Source organism: Aythya marila (genome assembly GCF_965140915.1).
Source record: "Aythya marila genome assembly, chromosome: 16".
NCBI classification, from domain to species: domain Eukaryota; kingdom Metazoa; phylum Chordata; class Aves; order Anseriformes; family Anatidae; genus Aythya; species Aythya marila.
Window position 1 is genome coordinate 6,018,321 of NC_139057.1, and position 24,597 is coordinate 6,042,917.

At 44.9% G+C, this 24,597-nt stretch overlaps 1 protein-coding gene across 1 annotated transcript in view; it reads left to right on the forward strand.

Moving 5' to 3' along the window:
- The first annotated feature begins 4,982 nt into the window (after window positions 1-4,982).
- Window positions 4,983-24,597, forward strand: part of BMP7 (bone morphogenetic protein 7) — a 46,270-nt gene continuing 26,655 nt past the window's right edge. Inside the window, exon 1 of the mRNA XM_082773623.1 lies at window positions 4,983-5,693. Within this exon, the coding sequence (XP_082629749.1) occupies window positions 5,177-5,693 (517 nt within the window). The 5' untranslated portion in view covers window positions 4,983-5,176. The remainder of the gene's footprint in view (window positions 5,694-24,597) is intronic.

Sequence of the window (24,597 nt, forward strand, 5' to 3'; positions counted from 1 at the left end):
GAACAAACAGCAGAGAACTAAAAATACTCTTGAAGAAATAAGTATATGTTAATAAGAAGAATCCTGATAATCTGACGATGGGCTGTTGAAGCAAAGACCACCCTTTCTCCTAAGAAAACATTACAACTAGGCAGACTTTCAGAGCCCCATTTCCAAGGTGCTGCAGCATGGCTTAAGCCTGCTCCTAACCCTATGACACACGAGGATATCCTCAGCAAAGGCTTCCACAAATCCAAGCCTAGGGTTTCAGATGGTCCTATTACATTGCTACCAGTGAAGGAAATACCTGGGTTTATGCCCAAAGCTTTGACCAAATCAAGTGCACGCAGAATATTTTAATAGTGCAAAATTAAATTCAATTTTGTTTGCATGACTTTGGCAATATGCAGACCTGAAAGCGGTCCTATGTCAAACAATATTCACATGTATCTCTATGCTACAGAAATATAGTACTTACATATATATAAAAACATTATTGAAGTATACTGTTGGATGCACACATATACATGTTCAGACCAATATACAAACAGCTGCATACAAACATATATAAAATATAATTTAGGCCTATTAAACGCATATGAACTCTACATAGATGTGTGACAAATATTATACTACAAATGTTTCGATGTTACAAACTCAATTCTAATATTCTCTGAAGTAAATAATAATAGAAGAACCTCCATGGAGATGTAGTTTTGTGAGGCAAAGAACTCTGAAGTACTGAACTTTGTCCACCTTACGCAGCTGTTGAATTCAGCATCAGTCCCATTTCATAAATACAAAGCTATTTTAGTTATCACTACTGTCTCCAGAGGTAGTAATGTCCCGTCACACCCAGAAACACAGGTTTCATTTCCAACTCTCCTCTGTTCAGTAGCAGTGAGGATCCATACCTGATTTTTACACCATAATCACTACAGTCCGACCCAGCACAGTGCAACTCCAATCTGTTTAAATTCCTGGATTAGAGGTAATACAATGGCTTACCCATAATGCGATTACTTTCATCTTGGTGAATATGCTCTCAGCTATAACACTGAGGAGATGAATAGAAACTTTTGATAAGGATAATCCAATATGGCGCAATTAAAAATGCAAGCTAATTATGCATTCTTATACAAATAATAATGCTATTATTTTTATTATATAAGTGTTTTGCATGTGCAGGGCCCAGAGGAACAATTCAAAATTCCCCAAACACATGCTATTTTAGTGGGAACATTTGGAAGAAGAAAAAAGTTTGCTATAATTTAGGGCTCGCACTTTGTTCAAGACAAATGAGAGAAGATGCAAAACAGAATGGGAAAGAAACATGGTAAAAGTTAAAAAGAGGACATCAAAGTAGGAAGGCAAGGAGCTTGAAACTGATTCAGCAGAAATGAGGAAAAAATGCTTTGTGTCCGATTTCTGAAAACAGTCACGAAATGAGCTGGTGAGCAGAACCTATACTTTTTAGAGCCCATATGTTAAACCTGAATGCAAATGGCCCAATTCTGCCGCTGGCACATTGCCTAATATGAGCACACGATGATATCAGCGCATACAAATTCATCAAGCACATACCTGCACATTTCATGTCTTAAAACCAGCCTCTTTATCTCCTAAAGGGATACTTCCAAGTATACTGGCTTCTACACAAACAAAAACAATGGCAGCAGTTGGTACAAAAATCAGATAAGAGCGCACACGCAACGCTCAAAGAGATCAAAAAGTTACTCAATTCGTAATGCGGCTCGCACAGAACCTCAAGAAACAGAGGGAGTTTGTTTTTACAGAAATTATCTGAAGCAGCAAGTGCCAACGACCAGGGATTACTTCATCAGAAGCATTTACTTTTCCTTCTCAAGAAGAGCAGGAAGAAGATGAGCAGAGAAGAGCAAGAGGAAAAACTGGTTTCTTAATTGATCCAGGAAGGAGGAGGAAGAAGGCGATGGCACGGGGGTGCCAATATTTCAGCAGCCCACATGGAACCGACCCTGAGGGAAGCAGGACGGAGCTCACACAGCGGGAATAAAGGAGGGAAGAGGACGTTGTCCACGAGAAAGACAATCCAGTTTGTACCTTTCTTGTTTGAAAGGTATTTGAAATTCAAGCCCAGATCTGAGGAGTGAAGCACTGCAGTTTGAGCTACACCATCTTTATTGTATGCAGCAGAATAAATGCTGCTTTGTTGTGCCCCAAAGCAAGCTGAAGTCAATAGCCGTGAACCTCACATTCACCAAAAAATTATTCTTTAACAAATTCCCTTTCTCATCTCACACTCACCGACAGTGTTTATGTTGCACCCTTTTAAGCATATATCCAAGGAGTACCCCCATTGCAGACTACCGTGTGTTTGTTTAGTGCTGCGCTTGGTGCGATAGGATCATAGAAAATACAGCTAGAAGGGATTATCAGCTATCCCTATGAAAGCAGAGGATACAGTTTTAGCATTTCCCCATCTTTAAAGAACATATCCTGCATTAAATCAGGAACCATCTAATCTTGGACAAAACCAGCTCACTTCAGCAAGAAGGAAATAGATTCAAACATATTTTTTTCAATAAATATGTCAAATCAAGAGGTTTCAAGGCTTACATTTCTCCCTCTGCTGTTTCTTCAATGCCACATATTGTGTTATCACTCTAAGGTGTTGAGCCAGTATGTGAACCTCTAGAACTGTATTTTTCTTTTTTTACCCCTCTCAAAGAGCAATGGCATTTCAAAGCACAACACTGACCTGAAACTTTATCAATTTAAAAAATGTGTGCTACCAGCACCTTGGGTGTAAGTAATTCTGCAAGCAGGGACACCTGCTCTCGTGTCCACTGCTCCAATCTCCAAGGAGATTTTTTGATCTCCTTGTCCATGCCAAAGGCAAGTCTCCTTGCCCCACTGCGTGACCAAGGACCAACACTCAAAACCCAGAAGAACCAACTGCCTACAAGGAACAAAAAGAAAGTGAAATCAAGTTATCTGCAGCTGAAAGGCAGAGGGATGCTGAATCATCTCCCAGCCCTTCCACAACCGGTTTAAGCCAATCTAAGGCAGCCCAGCCCAGACACCCTCTCCTTGCCCCCAGCTGTGCATTCCTGTGGCCTCCCGGGTTCCAGTGCAATCCCATATGCAGTCAGTCAGATCAAGCAGCTGATCCAGCAGAAAATTAACTCAGAGAAAAAAAAAATAAGAAATGGTTTAGGAAAGATTATTTTAAAAAACAGAACCAGCTTCCTAACCTGCGTGCAGATGCAAGTGTCAGTATCAGGTCCAGGCTGGGATGGAAGGAGGAAAAGGCATCGTTCTCAGCTGGAGCTTGGATTTAGATCAGGCTAAATTGGTCAAAAACCACACCCTAGGCAAGAGAGAAATTTAGGCAAATACCTGCCTGGCTAAGAGCAGGTTAGTGCTGCTCCTCAGGAAGTACAGAAGATGTTAGAGTTTGATGTTAGCTGAGCATCCAAAACACTGCTGCTTGGGTTTGGGGTTGCCATTAACGGGGAGCAAAGGGAAGGCAGCCACAGGGGTGTTGTGAGCCCCCCTGTTAGCACTTCCAAGTGCTCTCGTGTTATCGAATGTGGCTGTGGCTGCACAGCCTCTCTCCTCCCACCATCCCCCTTGCTTGGTTGGTTCCTAAACATGTCTTAGGACTGAGCTGGGAGTTTAATGCTGGTTCCACCACTATTTCAATAGCTCTATGAGTCATTTCAATGTCATCCCTCAGTTTCCCTGTCATTAAGAGGTGCACATGGACACACACAAACACTCTAAATCATTCAGTGTGTTTCCCATGCACCTCTGGACTAGTTACCCGACGTTTATGCAAGGAATCTAATCATAATGAGCTAAGAGAAGGGCTAAATTTTATTTTTTCAGAATAGATGCAGGATCTGGTGCTGGATATTACTGGATATTTCTCACCTGAAAACACCAGATGAACAATCTATCAAATAAACAACAATGCTGACCTCCTTTTTCCTTTGACCCTCTTCTTCCTCCTTTGCCTAAGGAATGAATCTTAATGTTGGCATAAACTTACTGCATATGCATGGTTCCTGAAATTACCTTGGGCTGGATTTGGTGTCACAGATAAACCCTTCCATCCTGCTTTCCCCTTGCTTTCCAAGTAAGATTTGGGAAGCAGCAGCCTACATTTCTTATCTGAGATTGTTATTTACTGCTGCAGTAGACATCTACCCAGACTAAACAGGGTGGGGACTCCATTATTGTAGATGTTTTATGCACCGAGTTAAAATAAGACAAAAATACACACGGTGAAATCACTGCTTTAGAAAGTTGACAAGTTTCAAAGCAGTTTGCCACAAAGCTGTGTGCCAGGCAGCAGCAGAACAGGGGATGGCAACAGCAGGGTAATGCAGATGTGTACGGTACCCCTGTGCAGGTTGATGGGTCCAAACCACGTAAATGCTGCTGGTTTCATGATGCTTAAATGATGATCCCCCTCAGCCCTGGGTTTCTAACCCTTCCCCAGCAACTCTCCTCGCTGCCAGTTGGAAAAAGTGGCCGGGGCTTTGTGCGCGCAGCCACACGCGTCTGTGTGCACGGGAACATCTCCATCACCGCGTCTGAAACACTTTGCTCTTGGGTTTGTCCTGGCCAGACTCTCTGCGACCGTACTCCAGAAAGAAAAAAAAAAAAAAAAAAAAAAAAAAAAGAAAAGAAAAAGAGGGGTGTGTGCGTGCGGTGTGGGCACAGTGGCGATGTGCTCGCCCCTTCCCTGCGCCCTCCCGGTGTGTCCTCCTCTTAGTGCCATTCCCCACAACGCACCCGCCGGGGGCCGGCTCCCTTTTTCCCCCCCGAGCCGCCAGCCTCGGCGACCCTCCCGACAAAGCAACCTGATGGGCTGTTCCTCCTCTAGGCAGCGCCGGGGATTTTCCTCTCCCCGGCGCTTTGCAGCGGGCTAGAGAGCGCCTGGCTGCCCCAGCCTGCTCCTCCCACCAGAGCCACCCTCCCGCTGCCTCTCCGCCGAGCACCACTGCGCGCACGGCCACAGCTCGCCGCTGCCGCCCTCCCTCCCCTCCTCTCCTCTCTTTCCCTCTCCTCTCCGCTCCGTCCCATGGGCCAGGACCACCGGGCAGCCCCCTGCGGGCCATGAGCCGGCTGCGGAGCCTCCCGGGGGGCCGCCGGCCGCCGCAGTGAGCATCCGCCCGGCACCGTGCTCCGGCCACCGGCGGCGCGCATGGTGGAGGGCAGCGCCCCTCGGCGGGGCAGCCCCGAGCCCCCCGAGCCCCCCGCGGCTCCCCGGGGCCGCCGGCCAGCAGCGATGCGGGCGGCGGGGCGCGGGCAGCCCGCCTCCTGGCTCCTGGTGCTGGGCGCCGCCGCCCCCGCGCTCTGGCTGCGCTGCGTCCTGGCCGACTTCACGGTGGACAACGAGGTGCACTCCAGCTTCATCCACCGCCGGCTGCGCGGCCCCGAGCGCCGCGAGATGCAGCGGGAGATCCTCTCCATCCTCGGCCTGCCGCACCGCCCGCGGCCCCACCTCCACGGCAAGCACAACTCGGCCCCCATGTTCATGCTGGACCTCTACAATGCCATGGCCGGCGAGGAGGGGGCGGCGGGGGCCGCGGCCGAGGAGGGAGAGGGCTTCTCCTACCCCTACAAGCCCATCTTCAGCACCCAGGGGCCGCCCCTGGCCAGCCTGCAGGACAGCAACTTCCTCACCGAGGCTGACATGGTCATGAGCTTCGTCAACTTGGGTGAGTGCCTGCCCTCGGCGAGGCTGAACGCGGGGGGGACCGGGCGAGGGGAGGCCAGTGCAGAGCCCCAGACACGGGTGGGAGGCACAGGTGGCCCGCTGAGGCCGGAGGGAGCCGCTGGCACAGGGCGAGGACAGGCAGGTAGCAGCCCTCATACAGGCGACGTCTTGGTGAGGCTGAGCAGCGGTGCGCAGAGCGCCCCGTCCTTCCACCTTGGTGCTCGGACAGCCACCGGGCTCACCGCGCTCCACCCCGCGCACTGACACGCCACGTTCCTTTGTTGTCCTCTCCCTTCGAGAGTTACGTGCCGCACCTCAGAAATGGGATTTGCAGGTATGAGCTGAACGGGACAATTAGCGGGGCCGTTCCGCATCCCGCACTGCCAAGGAAGATGCCAAAGCCAGGCAGGAGAGCAGGGCACGGCACCGCTCGTGGCCCTGGGGACACGGAGCCACCGGGGCTGCCCAGGTGCTTGGCACCCCGTGGCGTCCCGGTGTAGCCTTCCCCGAGCTGAAGGGGCCGAGCTGCTTGCACGTGTTCTCCTAACGGCTCAAGAGGGATTCCACAGTAAATCCTTATTTACTCTTGCAGCTTTTTTCTGTTGACCCCGGTTTATGCAGCTAACTTGCCTCTTTTCACAAGCACATGTGGATGGGTTTATGCAAATGATACAAAAGTTGGCATGCTTTGTATGCGGCTCGCTAGGCCTCTCTAATTGGATGCCACGGCCCAATCTGATTTCTATTTGCTTGCTGTAGATTGCACACCCGTTTGGACTGACTTGGCCGGATTTGAGTAAAACACTGTCAGGACGAGTGTTCTATTTTAAATATATAATTATAGACCCTGGTTCACTCTATCCATTTTTAGACCTCATCATGCGCAGCTCTGAAACCACCACGCGTACAGATTGGGTGCCTGCAAGTTCAAGACAGAACGCGAATAGTATTTGCAAAACAAGATCAGCTCAAACTTTGCCCCAAACCAAGAGGAGAGCAAGAGGAGCGCACCTCTAGCATGTAACCCGCCAGGCACCACAGGCACCCCCCTCATCGATAAATCCATTACCGCCTTTGTGGATGTCACTGTTCCGACACCTTGGCTGTCTGGAGCTTCCGAGGCAGCACACATTAAACCACCATCCCTCTAATCCCCGTGCGTTGACTAACTGAAAACTGTCAGTAGCTGCAAAGGCTCCGTGACACGCGTCAGTAATTACTGGCCACGGTAGCCATCCCAGCACGGTTCTTGCATGATACGGAGACGGCACCGTGCAAGAGCTCTATTTTGCGCAAGCTGCACCTCCTTATTACATGCCATAAGCTTCACAGCAGGAACCCGATTTACATTTGGCCCGGGGACTGCGGTCTTGGAGAGTGCTGATACTTTCCATTTACAATTATCGTGTTTGCCTAATCACTGCTAGATACTTAAGCTGATCGGCAATGATACATTTAAATTATCAAATATTTGAGCAGCCAAAAGTACAAATGGCAGTCAAATATTTGACTTTGGAGATAAGAGTGATCTTGCAGACATTGTTGCCTGTGGTCCTTGGGTCCTACACGATGTACACCCGGAGTGCAGGGAGAGTTCCTGACACAAGACAAAGGACTGGAAGGAACTACCGTGAAATTCACACTTCTGTGAATTTCAGTAGAGTGGAGCGTTTGTGAAACGTACCTGGTGGGAGGAAGCTTAGCTCTGGGGAAGCAGCCGTGCCCCTCCTGTGTGGAACTATTTCACTGCAGATCTTTCATTGGTAAAATTGCAGCGCTCCAGTCCCACACCTCCTACGCAAGGAGAAGCCTTCCTGCAGCCTGTGGGAGTTTTACATACAAGGAGTTAATGTTCAGGTCCCAAATTACTTTGAATACAAAGGGTTTGTGATTAGAGTGGAATCGATCCATAAGCTGTGAAGTAAAAATTACATTATTGGATGTGTCTAAGTGAGAACGTTTTATGGAGCAGGTTGTACCTGTACAAACTGTTCACACTCAAAGTCCCGATGTGATGTGATGATGGTAGTGGATAGATGAATTTCGACCTATTGGGCTTTGTAGTTAGCTTAGAAATCTGAAAGCGTTATTTCAGATACTTAATTACCATTTTACTTACTCATTCTCAGCATGGTCAGAGAGTAGAAAGCACAGGCAAAACCCAATAGTTTTACAAAAGACAGGTGGAATTATTACCAGCAAGGCGCATTTCAGAGGTTTATCTGTACTGTTTTGTTCCCTTGTCAACAGTGCATGCCAGGACGAGTTTAAAAAGGACAGAGATCTATAACAGCTTTCTTCATCACCGTGCACACCTTTCATCCCATTATAGTCATCGGTCTTTCATCTTTATAGGACAAAGACAGGCTTGTTTATGGACATTTTAATGAGTTAGACCAGCCACTCGCTCCCATACATAGTAAAATGCAACACCTGCTTCTATATGTGCAGCTTTCTGTGCCATTCAGGGAAAATAAGAAGATCTATTATAGGATCGATATTTTTCTGGGGACTTTCTGCAATGATCCCTTTTACACCAGAACTGAGTTGCTAAATGAGACTGTTGTAAGCTGTGTCCTAGTTTTGTAAGAGATACTCTGTGAGCACGACGTTTCACAGGTAGGCTTTTATTACCATAGGAGAGCCATCACAATGAGGAAGTGGCACAGCATAATAAACTTTCATCTCAGTAATGGAGGAAGTAAAAACGAGTAAAGAAATAATATAGAAATTTCAATAAACTAAACATGTTATTCCAGGCTTCCAAATGCTAATCTATATGCATATTTTTTTTTCTTTATTCATAATCCCTACCTACTTGTACAGCTTTAGAGGAAAAAAATACAAAAATAAATATTTACATTGAAAGATTTAATGCACTACATAGTACAAAAAAAAAAAAAAAAGAAAAAAGGAAAAAAAACCACAAAAAATACCCACAAAAAACTCCAACCCAACAACAAAAAAGTACACAGTGATTTCTATGGAGATTCTGTGTATATTTATTCCAAAGAATTTATAGTGAGTATTGGTAGGGAGGAACCCAAATACAGGTGCTCCATTTCAGGGTTATGTTGCAGGGAGCTTTGTACTAAGCTTGTAATATCACTGTAAAATCCTGACAATTAATTAGATTTAGATTTATAACCAGTTAATTCACAGGCTACGTTTCGTCTTAACTTACACCTGTGCTAAGATGGATGAGGAACGGATTTGTGTCAAGAATGAAGTTACATGTAAATTAAAAGAGAATTTAGCCACAGTGGTCTGACGAAGCTAGTCAGTTAATTACCGTCTAATTTTATAAAATTTATTACTCTAATTTCATTAGCTGGAATTCCACTTCAGACCCTGTCCAAATAAAGTTTACAAACTGATCCATTTTAAGCACTGAAAAGACACAAAACATTTTTTGCACGAGTTTAAATTTCAAGTTTATAAACAGCAGCTAAGGAGTAAACATCCTCCACATTACTTAGACCCTCTCGTCTAAAAATAATTGAGTTGTCCTTATGTGGGTAATCTTGACTTGGTAAACAGACTTGCTGAGAATATTTTTTTAAAAGAGTCGGCACAAGTGATATGCAATTTGTTAATTTGTCTCATGGTTGATTATAAAATGAACAACATTGTTTAATCCTGGCAAAAAATGGGGGGGGGGGGGGGGGGCGAGGGAGGGGAATTAGTCATTCTTGGAAGGAGCACATGAAAGTGGCTTTTGTTAATGTAAATCAAGAAGCTGAAGAGCCCCCAAGTTTCCTTTTATTTCATACCATCTGGCTATCCTTTTTGTTGACAAGTGTTTGGCATAGAGAACCATCTCTTTGCCCTTTAATAACAGGCTTTAACACTGTAGGGTATTAGAAAAAGATTCTATAACAGTTAAAAAATTTCCTTCGGGGAATACTTTATAAAGTGAGCACGGGCTGCAGGCATTTGCAGCTGTAACCTGGCTTGTGTTAAAATTTGGAAGGGGCTGCCTTGCATTCCAGCTCACTACAGGCCTTCATTGGTGTACAGCCAAAGGTTAATATAGATGTCACACAGTTTTTCTTTGGAGAGCCTCAGATATAAGAGTACGCGTACAGCTGTGTTTTTAGTAACCCTTTCATAATCACTTCTTTTAAACCTCATTTTCCTGCTTATATAAATCAAAGATTTTCAAGGATATTTGACCTGGATTTGAACTTATTTGATCTTCACATATTTCCCACTTGAAACAAAGCAGATTAAATGCTAGCCCTGAATGCCTGGTCATGATCACATGGGTCTGTCCATACATTAGGCCAAGCCCTCGGCTTTTTCTTTCTCCTCCACCTAGTGCTGTTACCGGCTCTCAAGCCCGAACAGGTACACCCTGTAATTGTTTTAGACAGTGTGGATGTATACAGCGCTTGGTGGTACAAGAACGGCTACGGTAGAAAGCCTGCAGCAAGCAGCACTTAGGGACTGCCCTGACTGCAGCACAGAACAGGTATTCCCTCAGTGTCCGGCCAGTTGTAGAGAGAAATTCCTTCCTTTCCAAATCGCCGGGTGCAAAATTATAAAACAGCAGCAGCGAGCGATGTACCTGCATCCCACGGCTGCGGTGGTAGCAAAGAAGCTGTCAGCCAAGGACAGAGGTAGCCAAGGACAGATGTCCTCGTGCAAGGAAAAAAATAACGCGTGGAAATTGTCCCCCTCTGCTCGCTCGCCTTTGTAGGTGTCTGCCAGAGGAGCAGGGGCTCCGCACAGCTCCCGCACAGGCTCTCCTGGGGAGGCGAGGCCCCCACCAGCATCTGTGGCCTGAAAGCCAAAGCACGGCGGCTTGTAAAGTGCTTTGAAGGAGACGGGCCTTGATGGCCAAGTCTTGTGATGCTTGTAACAGGAGCTGGGCACAAGTGAAGCGTGCAGGACCCGCTCCTCTCCGAGCACTGGGCCCCGTTTGCCGTCGGTCTTGGTTGCGTGCCCGCGTGTGCGTCCCCACCGCTCCTTTTGCAAAGGAGGTTTAGTGGCCCCTGGGCAGGCAGCACGAAGCCAGGCGTTACGTTTTCTTCTGTAAATAAGCTTGAAACGCTTTTTCGGGTAGGGGGGAGAGATGTGGGAGGGAAGGTTACACAAGTGGTTGGAAACATTAATTAAAAACAAGATTATAACTATTAAAGCCTCGTCGGGGCTGTTGACAGGCTCCTTTTAAATAGGACACTGCTATGTTTTAGTTTAATACATTCTGGCAGTGTCACCGGGGTTAAGGCTAATACTGGGATGTGTGGATCCTGTCATGTTATTGTCAGGAGGAATGCAGGGATTAGGTTTAAAAGTGGCGGTGGGTGAGTGGTGCAGCTGTGTATACTTATTATAAAAGATTTAAGTCCCACTGGTAAAATCAATATATTAAATTGCAAGAGCCTCTGTTTTTAATTAGTTTAAATCAAATATACTGTTAGTGCCATTATGGCTTCAATCCTTGGACCAAGTGAGGAAATGCTAATATTTACACAGAAACTGTTAATTTGTGGTTAAAATGATAACAAATTTAGTTTTACACATCTAAATTGTTCTAACTTGATGAATACCAGTGAGAAGTTGCAATGATGGATGAAGTCATCTGAGCAAGAGCACAAGTAAGCAAATTTTGATAGTGGGCCAGATAAAGAGACTACCTGTTAATATCAAGCATTAAGAGACCATGGTATTTTAAGCCCCTTCCAGTAGTAGTCATCCTCTCTGAGGCCTGCAACAAAATATCCACTTGGAATTAATTACATAGATATAGAAGCTTTTATATAAAAATATATTTCTTCTCTAAAGGGAAAGAACTTCTAAGGAAAGCAGTGAGCTTTTGGAATTAATTTCAGGGTTAAGATCCTCATTCTACAAATGTTTGAAATAAATGGGACTACTCACTAGGACTAATCACATGGATAAAGCTTTGCACATGCACATGTTTGGGAAATGGAAACCCAAGAGAAAATTCTTGGCTAGGTCTTCATTTGGTGTAAATTGTCGAATTTCTACTGAAGCTGGCCCTACGGTCTCATTTATACAACTGTGTGTCCAAAGTAATTCCAATAAACTCCCTCTTGATTTACACTAGCACAATTGAGAACAGAATTGGGCCAAAGAAATGCCCCTTTGTTGAAATAATGAGCACGCGGTAGTTTCTGCTACAGCTTCAAACAGTTTTCTCTCCTAATCTTGAAATTGTTTTTGAGGGAGGTTTTCTTTACTGCAAACAATCAAAACACGAGCGAGCTCCTATTAGTCACTGCTTATCATTATTAGCCGAACCCTTGTTGTTGAACTACAGCTGAATTCCCATCTATGCAACAAACAGAATTTAGCAAATAATGTTTGACAAAAATGTGAAACTGATATTTCTTAATACAAGACATATTTCATGTGGAGAAACTTCAGCGATGAAAGATTCCTGGTATCAAAATATCTGAATCACAGTACAAATAAACAGTGTGTTGTAAAGACTGCGGGGCCGAATTCCATGCTGGAGTAATTCCATTGAAGGCAGTGGAGCTGTGCCAGGAGATAAACTGCCATCTAGATTTTTTTTGGTGTACATGTGAAAACCAGAAGTGTTTAAGATTTTGTCAGTAAACATCTTTGCTAAGAGAAAGCTGCAGGTAGCAAAATTCAAGCCAACTCTTATTCAAGTATCTCTTTTTGAAATCCTTATTTTGTTGGTGAAACCAATTTGCTGTGGCCCCGCTTATTTGGGTATACACTGTACAGTCCCATTATTTATACATGGTCCCGATTTACAGCAGGTTACATATAAGAGCTCATATGTGCAAGCCTGCAGGATCCGGCCCCGCAGTAATGTGCCATGCAGGCTCTTTTAAACATTTGTGTCGACTGCATGTTGGAGTCAGTGAAAATCCTTTAGTGATCCAGATCGAGTGGATTGAATTAATGGCAACTTTGAGACTACAAGTTTTAGTGTAATTGCTTTATTGTTTTGGAACCAAGATGCTTACAATTCGGTTCCTGTGCAAACATGTTTAACGTGTGTTAATGTGTTTCAAAACCAGACCCTCTCCGCAAAATTCTGCTTTTCATTAATTGACATCAGTAGCATGGTACAGTATTTCAAAGCACTGGCCAAATATAAACTGTGTTTCTAATTTCCTTACTTTCCTGTGTTTGGAATGCCAATGTTAATTTGTTCCCATGGAAGAGTGAGAGCTGCCAACCACAGTTTTATATAAATGGCTTTACAGTGCAGGGCTGCCAACATTAAATGATACTTAGGAATTTTCATGACATTTTGTATTTAATTCTTGTGTATGTGAGAGAAATAGAGAGAGATATATGGGATGTTGAACAACTGCACAAACACTGATGATCAAGGCAAATGCTTGCAGTAATTTATCCTTTGCTTAGCTATTACTTCATGCTTCTTCTCATTTAAGTGTTTTTTTTTTTTTGTTTTTTTTTTTTTAATAGTCTATCAGATATTACATAGCATTCTCCCTGTGCCTAGAAAAAAACTATTTTGCAGTGAATTTTGTTGCTAACTATCCAGATAGCTCTATGGTTCCTCCCACCTCCCACAATGCTAGTTATTTATTAATAGATTAGCAGAAGGGCTTTTGTTTATGTTGTTCTTCTCACCATTATGCACTAGATTGTAAGAATGTGCTATTACTCAGCATGAGAAAGCGGGGAAGTAAAAAAAGCTCCCACAACTATGTACAGGAGGATTAAATGATTTTGATTTAAATTGCCAATATTTTTGTCTAAAAGAACAGGCACAGCTAGATAAAATCAATTGATTTCTTAAAGAAATTCAAGCATAATCATAGTTTCTTCAGTGGTATGTAGTGTCTTCATACATGAAACAAACGCAAAGTTCCATTTAACAAATTAATTTTAAACTGACGGTGAAAACAAGGTCTGTTTATGTACTTCTCCTTTCATTCCTGGAAGATATTCAAAATACAAATTGTTCATGTTTCAGTAGACTCCTGTTAATGAGCGCTATGGTTTATCTCCCAATTTTCCCATTTTATTGGAACAGGTGCAGTGTCTGCCATCTGTGCCAGCGCTGTGCTATACCAACAAACAAAGTGTTGTTTTGGTTCACTGGATTTAAAAGTCTCCTGAGAGTAAAGAAATGAAAGAGAAAGAATTTAGAAAGTGCCTAGTGAAGGAAAGGCACTTCAAGTAATGTGCTTTGTCACTCAAGTCTTTCCGTAAATTACCTTAAACTATTTCTAAACTGTTTGAAAAATTTTATCCGTAGAGTGTTAAGTTTCTGTTGCATCTTGGAGGTCACACGCTATTCTTTATCATCTTTATCTTTCTGCAATAGCTTCCAATCTAGACTCTTCTGTTATCAGGGTGAATTAAATTTTACAGGAGTAAAAATTCTGCCATGTCTTAAAGTGGAAGAACTGTAAACTTTCAAATTTTGTCTGTTTCTGATTCTGCCTTATTTAAAAGATACTGCAAATAACCCAAGTTTAAAGAAGATTATGTTGTAATTAGACAGACAAACTCATAATTATTTAAGGGCTAAAACAACAACAACCCTTTCAGGTTCATTTTGACAGTGTTTATCCAGTGTATCTGGAAAGGCTTACAATTAAAGTGCCTGAAGGGTGGGGATGAGATTTTTCAGCATGCAGTCAGTACTATCAGGTCCACCTGGCCTGGGAAACTATGCAGGCTTTGTAGTAGAGAAAATCCTTTAACTTAGATCTTCATGGCAAGCTCTTAAAAGCTACCTTCCTTTTAAAAAAGAAACAACAACAACAAAAAAAAAAAAAAGGATGGGAGGGGAGAGAGGGCACTGCTTCCCTCTAAATAATAATTAAAACGAGCCAGTGCCTTGTGAGGCTATTTATGACGAGGGCACAAAATCATGTTGATCAGGCTGATAATGTTGTGGTGCACCATGTTTTAAAGTTTTGCCTGTTGTGCACAAGTGCCTTTCAAGTGAGCAAAAAGTTTCCTCTCATTAGGCTGCAGCCTCCCAGCGTGCGATGCTGGTCTGAATTACACCTCCACGAGGAGCCCCTGATGGCATCAGCTGGAGCAGGCTGGCACAAGGCCACCGCAGCAGTGAAGTCACCGCAATTGACACCATCTGAGGATCTGGCACGATGTCTTCACCAGGTTTTGTAAATCTGGTCGAGCTTTGACTTTTACTGGGGCCACCGCGCCAGATTCTGCCTTCAGCCACCTCGCTTTGTTGGCACTGCTGCAGCTGCCTCGGTCCTCTGATTTTACCAATTGTTCTTTCCACAGTAGAGTGGCAGTAAAACTTTTTAAAAGAGACCAAAAGAACCCTGGGAGATCTACTAAAAAATACTCATAAAATAATACAGCATCGGTAGTTGGGGGCTGTAATTCAGACGGAGAGACAAGCCTCTTACCGGGTGAGGGCTGGGAGCAGGGCTGGCAGCATTTCCCTACTCATCTACCTGAAACCCCCACTGGCTTAAGGAGTCTTTTGGCACCCCGAAGGAAAGCAAGTTCAGGTTTATCGGTTAAATGGAAGCCAAAAAAAAATATGATAATTAAGAAATTTTGAATTCTGGTGCTTACCAGTTAGCGGTGTTCAAATGCTTTTGTACCCACATGCGAACAACAATTTATTTACACCATCCAAGTGCCTACAATAGCACGAACAACAATTGTTCACCACGACCCATGATCAATTCCCAACAATACCTGTTCTGTCTGCTGGTAGATGCTGGCAATCTGCTCCTTCCCTGGTTTTCAGGGTTAAAACTTATTGCTTCTAACATTCAAAATATTCTGAGCGTTTTTATCTCACTACTTTTATTTGTTTATTACTGTGCAGTATTTATAATCCCACAGGGACTTTTCAGAGTTTTATAAAGAGTTCTGCACATCCCTTTTGCTGAAGGTTGTGTGGCACTATAAACAACATGCTGAGTGTAAGTTCCCCTTTCTGACCATAGCCTTAAAAAATCCAGCATTCATTAAGAGAAAGGAGGGGATTTTCTTTTTTTTTTTTCTATTTAAGAAAAAGAAATAAGGGGAAAAAAAAAAAGAAGTAACTTTAGCCTCATGATCTGCTAGCTACATAAAGCAGTAATGTTCAGTTGAGACAGGGAAAAACCAGAACTGCTGGAGATTGGTTGTTTCCTTTTGGAGGAAACAATAAATGTGCCCACTTGTATTTTAACAACATTACTACTGGGCCCCCTAATTACACAAATATACTTGTAATAAACTGCAGAAGAGAAGAGCTAAAAAAGAATCACTCAGCACAGGACTTGCTCTTCAACTCAGAAAGAAGCTTTTAGGAACCAGTCTTTAAACCTTGGGCCGAATCAGAAGATTAAGATATTTCAGCACTCCACGATGAGTCATTTGTCTTCTAAGACAGGTGAAAAGGAGAAGGTAATCGGACATGTGGTGCAAAACCTCTCTTGCTGGTGTGAACACAGCTTTGACCTCTGCCTACAACAGTTCCTGCAACTCGGTGGCACACATTATAATCAAATTACAAGAATATTGGACTCTGTAGCCCCAGATCTCTGACCATTACGCCCCATTAAAACCTAACACAGGGGACACAGAAGTACATGAGAGAATCCAGAAACGTGCTCAAGTAAACTCCAAATATTTCTTTAGAAAACAGTAACTGTCACTGTGCTCGTTAGTCCACAGCCATACCATGAGAGTTGTTTCACTGAAAATATGGCAGAGTGGGGGAAAACCATAAATCAGCGTGTCTGATGGTCTGAAAGTTTTTCCTCCCCATATTGGCAGCCGTAGTCCAGCACAAAAACAGTGACTGGTGGGCAGGAGACTGAACTGGAGAAGAGTGATCTGTGTGCCTGCTTCTTGGGAGACACTTTCTTAAATGCCACACTCTCATCTCTGTGCTATTTTTAAGAATTGCACTCAACAGGACGGGAACTGTGTTCTCCTCATTCATACCAAAGCGATGTGAAGACGTGTGTTACGACAGCTGATCTTTTACCCCAGAACTGCAATTGCAAAATTGTGTTCAAAGACAAAAAAAAAAAAAAGATCACTACAAAACAAAACAGCAAATGCTGTTGTTAGGGGCTGACTCAGGAGGCCTGCATGGCCCAGCCCTAGCGGGAGGCTCAGCATCAGGAATCCAGCACCGCGCTACACGAGTGTGGTATGCAGGGCTAGGTGCTGCTGATGGCACTCACGGTGTTATCTCGTAAAAAAATTCCTCTTGTATAATACAGATGGTGGGTGGGAATTAAACGGAAGATAAATCTCCTAACCCCCAGATGATTTTACGCCTGGAGCGCTGGCCACCAACGTTTGTAGCAGAAAGGAGACACGCACACATTCTCTACATGTGCATTTCTGTCTTCTGAGCACAGTTCTGAAATAACAAACTGGCCATCACTCGAGGACAGGAGCACGTTACATCTACCAGCAGAACTATACGTGGATGTCATCCACTTACAGACCTTTAATATTCATGGTTCTTAGGCCCATGTACCACATTATTAAAAGACTAAGCAATCCCCTGGCTGTTTCTCAATAAAATTGTCTTGCACAGAAACCTTCCTAGAAAGCCAGAAGGCCATGTGCATAAGCTGTGAGTCCCACTGCAGCCAACAAGACAGGGAGCTGCTGTGCCGTGTCGGGTAGGAAGGATCGGTTCACTGTTGGGCAATGACCTTGTCCCCAGTTCCCATGTTTCAAAAGCAGGAAAATGCTGCAGTGCCCCACCTGCCTTGGCAGCACATAGGAAACACGATGATCTTAAAGAAAAACGTGAAATGCGTCATGAAGCCCCACACTCTGGAATATCTGTTTAAGCAGTAATTGACATCTCTGAGCATTATTTTCCAAAACGTTTCCTCCCATGCCCATAAACACTGTATTTCTATCGCACAATCCTGGCTTACAAACTCTGCTCATAGCCCCAGACCTTCCATATGCAGAACACCTGAAAAATATACAACAGAGGCAACAGCATGGGCGCAAGAGAAGAGCTGTGCTCTGGCAGAGTTTTCCCCTCCAGGGCACGTGGACCTTTCTCCTGAATAGTTTTTGCCCCCATCACAGGCAGCAGCTCTCCTCTCCCAATGCTTGCCCGCCCAAGAAATGCACAGATGTTTGTTATTGCACAGGCAAGCTCCAAAGGTCCTACCCATCGCGGTCTTACGGCACGGCACGGATTGTGTACATTCCACGTCAAAATTGTGCTGATTGCAATCGAAGGCTGAGATTCTTATCTGATGGTCGAACGCCTGATATCTGCTGGTTATTTTGTAATATCCTACAAACTCCTTTCTCAACAAAACCAGAATCTGGGATTTAAGCTAAGAAATCCAGCAAGCCATATGCTTTCAAACCTGGAAGACTGGTTCCTGGATTATTTTCTTTTACCAGAGTAAGCCACAAAAAAGGCTCGGTTCCCAGCACATGCAGCTCCCATCGTGTTCCTCCCGGGAAGCCCGCGCAGGTGTAGACCCAAACTTTGGAATATTTGGGGAGCTGCTGGTATTGTTGCGGCAATACATTACTAAAGAAAGATTAATTAGATTTACGTTATTTATTTGGGCAGCTGTTCAGTAGATAAAAGGAGGCCTGATGCAAATGAAATGAATAAGCACTAAGAGGCCAATTTGCAGTCGTTTCTCTGCTTGTGTCCCTTATCACAGCCAGCGAAGAAGCGGGCACATTCCTTTGACAAAAATGAGGCATTTGAAGATTCCATCAGCTGAACTTTCTCTTTCAAGTGCTGCCAGTAGATGCACAATGTATACATGTGCTTTTAAAAGACTTTTATTTTGAACTCAAGATGTGAATCTATGGTATTAAGAAAAGCAGAACAATCCTTTATTTAGCTGCACCTGCACCTTAATGCCTAATGAGTTTAGTCTGATGGAATCCAGACCTCAGGAAGGATTATAAATTCTCATTTGATTTCATTTACTTCTAAAATACCTTAAACCAGCTGTACCAGTCTAGAATCCAGTCCTTCTTTCTATATCAGTTTTGCAAATGTTGTTGAATCTTTTGCTGTATTAAGTAACCTTATGCTCCATAATAACACACCAATAGTAATAAGGACCAGAAGGCAACTCGAAAAAATCATGTAGTGGAAAGATAATTAGCAGCAATAGAAGCTTGAAAAGCATTGGTTTACAAGCACAACTTTTTATAAAGTTCTTCTTGCTCTGGAAGCAAAACTTGGAAAAGAATTGAAACTAAGCTAGCAGTCAATATCCTCTTTCTCTGGCCTGTCCTGGCAAACGATGAGTGCACATGTTCCTCCATGTGCTAGCGGTACCTCGGCCATTTCTGTCTGCTTTGTGCAAACACATCAGGGATGCTTGGGCACTGATCTTCCCGAGATTACTGACTCAAGCTATTTATTATGAACAGTATCTAATTTATCAAATACATCTGAAGTGTTCTTAGTTTGCCCCAGTGTCATTACTGGAATGCAAGAGCATAATGTGCTGCTGTCGCATCTCTGCAAGATCAAATCACGGCATCAAAGAATCATTATATCATTTTTGTTTTTCTTTGCATGTTCTATGCACGTGCCTTCCTGCAGACCAAGGTGCCCATGCTGCAGGCTCCCAGCTTCCTGCAGAGAGGCTCACACCTCTCTGAGAGAGAGGCACGCACCCTCAGAAGAGCAGGACACTTTGAGCGCTGCTGCCCTCGTGCTCCAAGGCTGAGCACTCTGCCAGGCTGCCGGGCACCAGCAAGCTGCCTTCCCTTACCTGAGCTTACCTTAAAGCTGGTTGAAACACATCATGTTTCTTTGCTTCCCCCTAAACTGAAATTCAGTCACAGCTGAAGAACTGCTTCACACTTGGAATCTATCAAGAAGGACCTTTTTATTTCACAATTTGCATTTCAACCCCAACAGCCCATTTTAGGTTTCCCTGCAGTAGTCTCCTGTGCTGCCTCTTATCTTCCCTGGCTGAATGCAGACGATTTCTGCCCAGATCTGTTCAGCCGCTTGTCTCTCCTTCCTTGGGCCCGGGGATTTGTTTCCATTTGCTCAGTGCTGTGTGTACAAGCAGACAGAGCCGACTGCTGGTTTTTGCATCAGTGACTTTTTGAGAGGCCCCCAGCCTCCGAGCAGATTACAGGAAGCACCTTGAGCCCCATTTGTCTGCTGCCTGGACTGGGGGATTATTTTCCTCAGCGAACCATATTGTCATTAACTTTTCTCCCTCTTCGTGCTCTGCAGCCCCCTCCCTGCTGAGACACCCGTTGCCCTGCTTGCTTCTCCAGCCCAATGCTGCCCTGTCCCACGCTGTGGCTGCCACCTTCCTGCCCCTGGTCTGCGGTTCCTCCCCGTCCTCCCCAGGTTGCCACTATCTCCTTGACCCTTGGATGTGCTGGCAAAATGTGTGACTTGGAGTTCACACCTAACGCTGGCGCAGCTTCCTGCTGAGGTTAGCCTCACCAGATACATCTCATCGATTTCACAGCACCATGAAAGCAGCCGTGTTGTCCCCCGAATTACAAAGAGAAAGAAAGAGGTATAAAGTAGCAGTCAGCTGTATTCGAAGAAGGAAAAGAAAGATATATTTGTACATCTCCACAAACCTCTGATAGCCATATCCAGAGGACTCAGGATTTAGGGGATGCATTAGCAGTGCATATCTGCTCTTTATTCATTGCTGCACGCCATGCATTACAGTGCAGCCAAAGACAAGAAGGCAGGAGTAATGATGAGCTTCTGCCTCTCCCTTTGCTCACTGCTCAGTTTGGCCGCAGGAACATTTCTAGAGGGTGCAGAGAAGTGCTAAGATTGCCTTTGGTAGGCAGCAAACTTGGCAGCTGCCCCTCCTGGGCAGTGCAGGGTGCCTGCAGGGAGCTGCAGGAGTCCCTGGCTCGAGGCTGCTGCCGGGCACATCCCCAGCTGTGCACAGGGGAGCAACAGTCCCAGGCTGCTGCAGGCTGGCATGGCTAAATACCAGTCTCAGTTAACCACGCTCCCACTCATCACATGAGAACTTGAGACGTTTTGAGATGGCCACAGCGCTGCTCAGCTGGGAGGACACAGGAGGAGCCAGGCTCTGCAGCATCACTGCAGTCCCCAGCTCACCCCCTGGCTCTCTGGATAAATGCCACCCCTAAGGTGCTGAGAATGGCAAGATGCTGGATGCAAAGCCCCAGCTCAGCACTGTCCTGGATCTCCGCTTCCCAGTGTAGGGAGGAAAGAAACAAGAAGGTTTGAGATACTCAGGAGATGAAGGTAGAAGTAGATGTAGTCTGTCTAAAGAAACATCTTCATTCCCATTTCTTCCTTTCTTCTCTCAGCCCCCCCCCTTTTCTCTCTTCTGTCATGTACCCCCAGTCCTGTACAAATACTGTTACAGCAGCTGCTGACTGATTGCAGCACTGCATGCTGCTGTGTTTGCCTGCTAAGGATGTAAATAAGGAATTCCAAAGAAATGCAACTCTTCCCTGCTCATTTGACTTTGCTTTCCCCAGATACAAGTTCAGAGGCTGCACGCTCAGCATCAGGATTCACACCATGGTCAGTCTGTTTACTATTAGGAGAGTTCTGTGTTCACAGCACAGTCCCATGTGTAAATTTTTCACAATACCTTTCATCTAGTCTGGCTCTGATTTCAGCAGAGAAACCACAGCGTAAACGGGTTCTGATCAGGGTATGCTCAGAAAAGAAAAGAGATTACCTGTGCCTAACCTGCCCAGATATTTCATGGGTCTTCTTCAAGCAGAAATAGCTTCACCACCCAGCATTGCCTCTCAGTGCCTAAGACATCTCCAAATGCAGAGGGCAGCACACATACTTTTCCCTGTCCATCTCCTCCCAGTTATTATCTTTCCCCTTTGCCATCTACCATCCCAAGGAATTTTAAATGAAGAGTCTCCTGGGTGCCCCACAGGGTCACAGCAGCATCCTTTCACCCCACCGTGCTCCCTGGCAGCAGGGCTCCCCGGAGAGCAGGTGGCTCAGCATCGTTCCCCGAGCTCTGCCAGAAGCCACTACGATGCCAAACCTAACATCAGAAGAACCTCAGAAAGGGCCCAGCATTTTGTTAGAGAAACCCCAATCTCTGCTCTGAGCCGTCTTTGCTAGCTGAAGTTCAGCTTAGTCAGGAAGAACTTGCTGCTGCTTCGGAGATAATTAAACCCATCTTCCCTCAACCCGCTGTTTGTACACGCACAATGATACCATTGTTCGGAGTCATGCAACACATATGCTGACATTAAAGTGTTTAATCTTGTAGTACAGTATTCCATTATTTTTTGGACATCTGTACATGATAGAAAGGGTACGTATTAAGGGATTTGTTGACAAAGAAATGGCTAATGCTGATACATGTGTGGACTGAAAGGATCTTTCCAAGTTATGTTCAGCAATAGGGAGACTGCTCCTTCCCAGGCCCGAAGCCTGGCACAGATGTGATATGCACTGCTGCTATTACCACTTCTGAATTTATAACAAGGAGTCAGTGTTTAGAAGAATTTTGGAAGCTCCCTGCTGGGTTTGTGGCTAGGTGGTCTTGCTGGCAACACCACCTTCATGCTGAAAGCTAAAAAAATGAAGTGATGGTTAAAGGAAGAATATTAACTCCAGAGGGCTTTTTTCCCCCTCTCAGGGCAAAAATGTTGACCCTGGATTGCTCTGCAGCCGTGAGCCCAGAAGAATTTTGAATCCCCCTGTTTCTAACCTCTGGGACTGGGGATCAGGATTTATGGAGCCTGGTTTTCATCCCGTTTGAAATTAATGCACTAGTTCTGCTTGACACCAGCGGACAGGCCAGGACTTTGCTCTGCCACGTACTGAATTTCCCCTGCACCAAGGAAGCTCATCACCTTCACCTCCCTTTGCCCAGGTGTAAAACGGGTGCATGAACACCAAGCATCTGGGGGCGAGTTACCCAAACCAGTTCCCTCTGCTGAGCATCGCCCTGGTCCTGAGCAGCCCCTCCTGAGCCAGGCAGGTGGGGATGAGACCATCAGGACAAGGCTTTGGCAGGTGAGCCCAGAGCCACGCAACTGCCTGGGGGTCTCGGGCCAGAGGCTGAAGGACAGAGTGCCCCTGGCTCTGCATCTTCCCCCTTGGGCTGTTCACACGGCCTTTGCCCCCATCTGAGCCACCCATCAAAACGTGCAAGATCTGGCTCCCAGCAGCGTTATTGCACAGCCAGATGAGGGCTCCCAGTAAGTGTAAATAAGCTCTCCAAATACTGTTTTTAACACTCTTAAAAAATAAAAAATCTCATCAATTACATACAGCCCAGGACATTTGCTGTACTCCATCCATAGGGCTCCCAATTTATGATCTTCAGCTATTTCTCCAAGCATTTCTTTAACTGCTGCTTCAGCTGCCTAATGTCAGCATGTAAATCTTTTAGCTGAGAGGATGAAGCAAATGAAAACCAATCACAGAGCTTCACATTCCCAAATTCTTGCCATTATAAATTTACTACAACTGCCCCTGTAGCTCTTGCTGTCAAGCACAATGAGGAGGGAAACATGGGCCTTAGCAGGCTGTGGCTTGGCATGACATTATTGCAGTCTTTATTATACTCCCTCTCCTCCTTAGAAAAATATAGGGACTGACCTTGCACTTCTTGCTCAATCAGGAGTCCCGCTGGGCCCAGTAGGCCCTTTCAGCTGCAGAGACCGCTGGATCCTTCCCCTAATTGCTTTCCTCCTTCTTGAACCTCACCAACATAAGGAGAAAAGGCCTATATTTCATAAATGACATGATTTTATCCACCAATTTAGAGACAAAGGAGTGCAATTTATAGAGGGAACATTTAATCCCTGTTAATTAGGATCCCATCAAGAGCTCTCACATTTGGCATCCTGAAAATTTACAGCGCAGTTTCACAACCGCGGCGGGCCCGGAGCCGAAGGGAGAGCCCTGCCCTGCCTCCTGCTGCCGCCTCTCCAGGCCAGGTGAGGACAGGACCCAGCTCAAAGCCCCTCTGGGGAAGGGAAAAATACTTTCCAGCTGAGTCCACTTTGCAGGCGATGCACAGATGGGAGCTGGCCATCCCTTTGAAAGCAGTAATGTATGTAGGCTGCAAATGTTTGTGGATCCCTGGCTGAGCTGGTGGTCCCCGGGCAGCTGGTCTGGGAATCCCATGCTCTATGCAGAAAGGAGGCAAGAAAGTTTATGAAGTTTTGGTTTAGGATCTCTAGGGCCGGTTGAGGGAGGAATTAAAGGTAATTTTTCTGGAATTCAAACAAGATTTTGCGCTGCTGGATGTGTAAATCAGCATAATCTGCCTTTTTTTTTTTTTTTTTTTTTTTTTTTTTTTTTGTGAAAACTAGTATTTTATGAAAGCTAGTGGCCAAAATCCACAGGTTGACTGGACCAACCAGCCAGCCCTCAGCCATCTCTGCAGAAGCTGCTCATTTTCTGTAGCTCCGCAGCTATCAGAGGAAAGGGAGACAAAGACTTCCCTATCCACTAACCTCACCTACTTGACTCCTTCAGTCCCTGGGGTCAGACAGGCACAGGTAGACTCTTAAAACATGTTAGACATCACTCCTGGAGCGTGGCAGAAATTTTTTTTTGGCATTCAAATTTCTGGTGGGTTTCACAGGCAACCACTGATGCCTCTGCAGTTGAGTCTCCCGCGTGGCTGAGAGGCTGAGGTGAGGGGGTGTTGTCTTTTGGAATCTATTTTCCTTTGACTTATCTTTCGGTCTCAGGAATTCAGGACCTTTAATCTATTTGAGATTAAAGTTCTTTACAAATCCCTTCTGGCCTTTTTGGGGAGTGAAGAAGTTAAAGACACCCTACTACACATTCCTTTTGGTGCTTTTTTTTTTTTCATTGTAAATTAGAAACAAGTAGTGTTCCAACTTCTGTGATCGCTAGAATAAATGAGACAACTACTCAAAGCATCTTGTAAAAAACCTAACACATTATCAGGTGAAAGTGTTAACAGGAAATTTTAAATTTTTACCTGTTT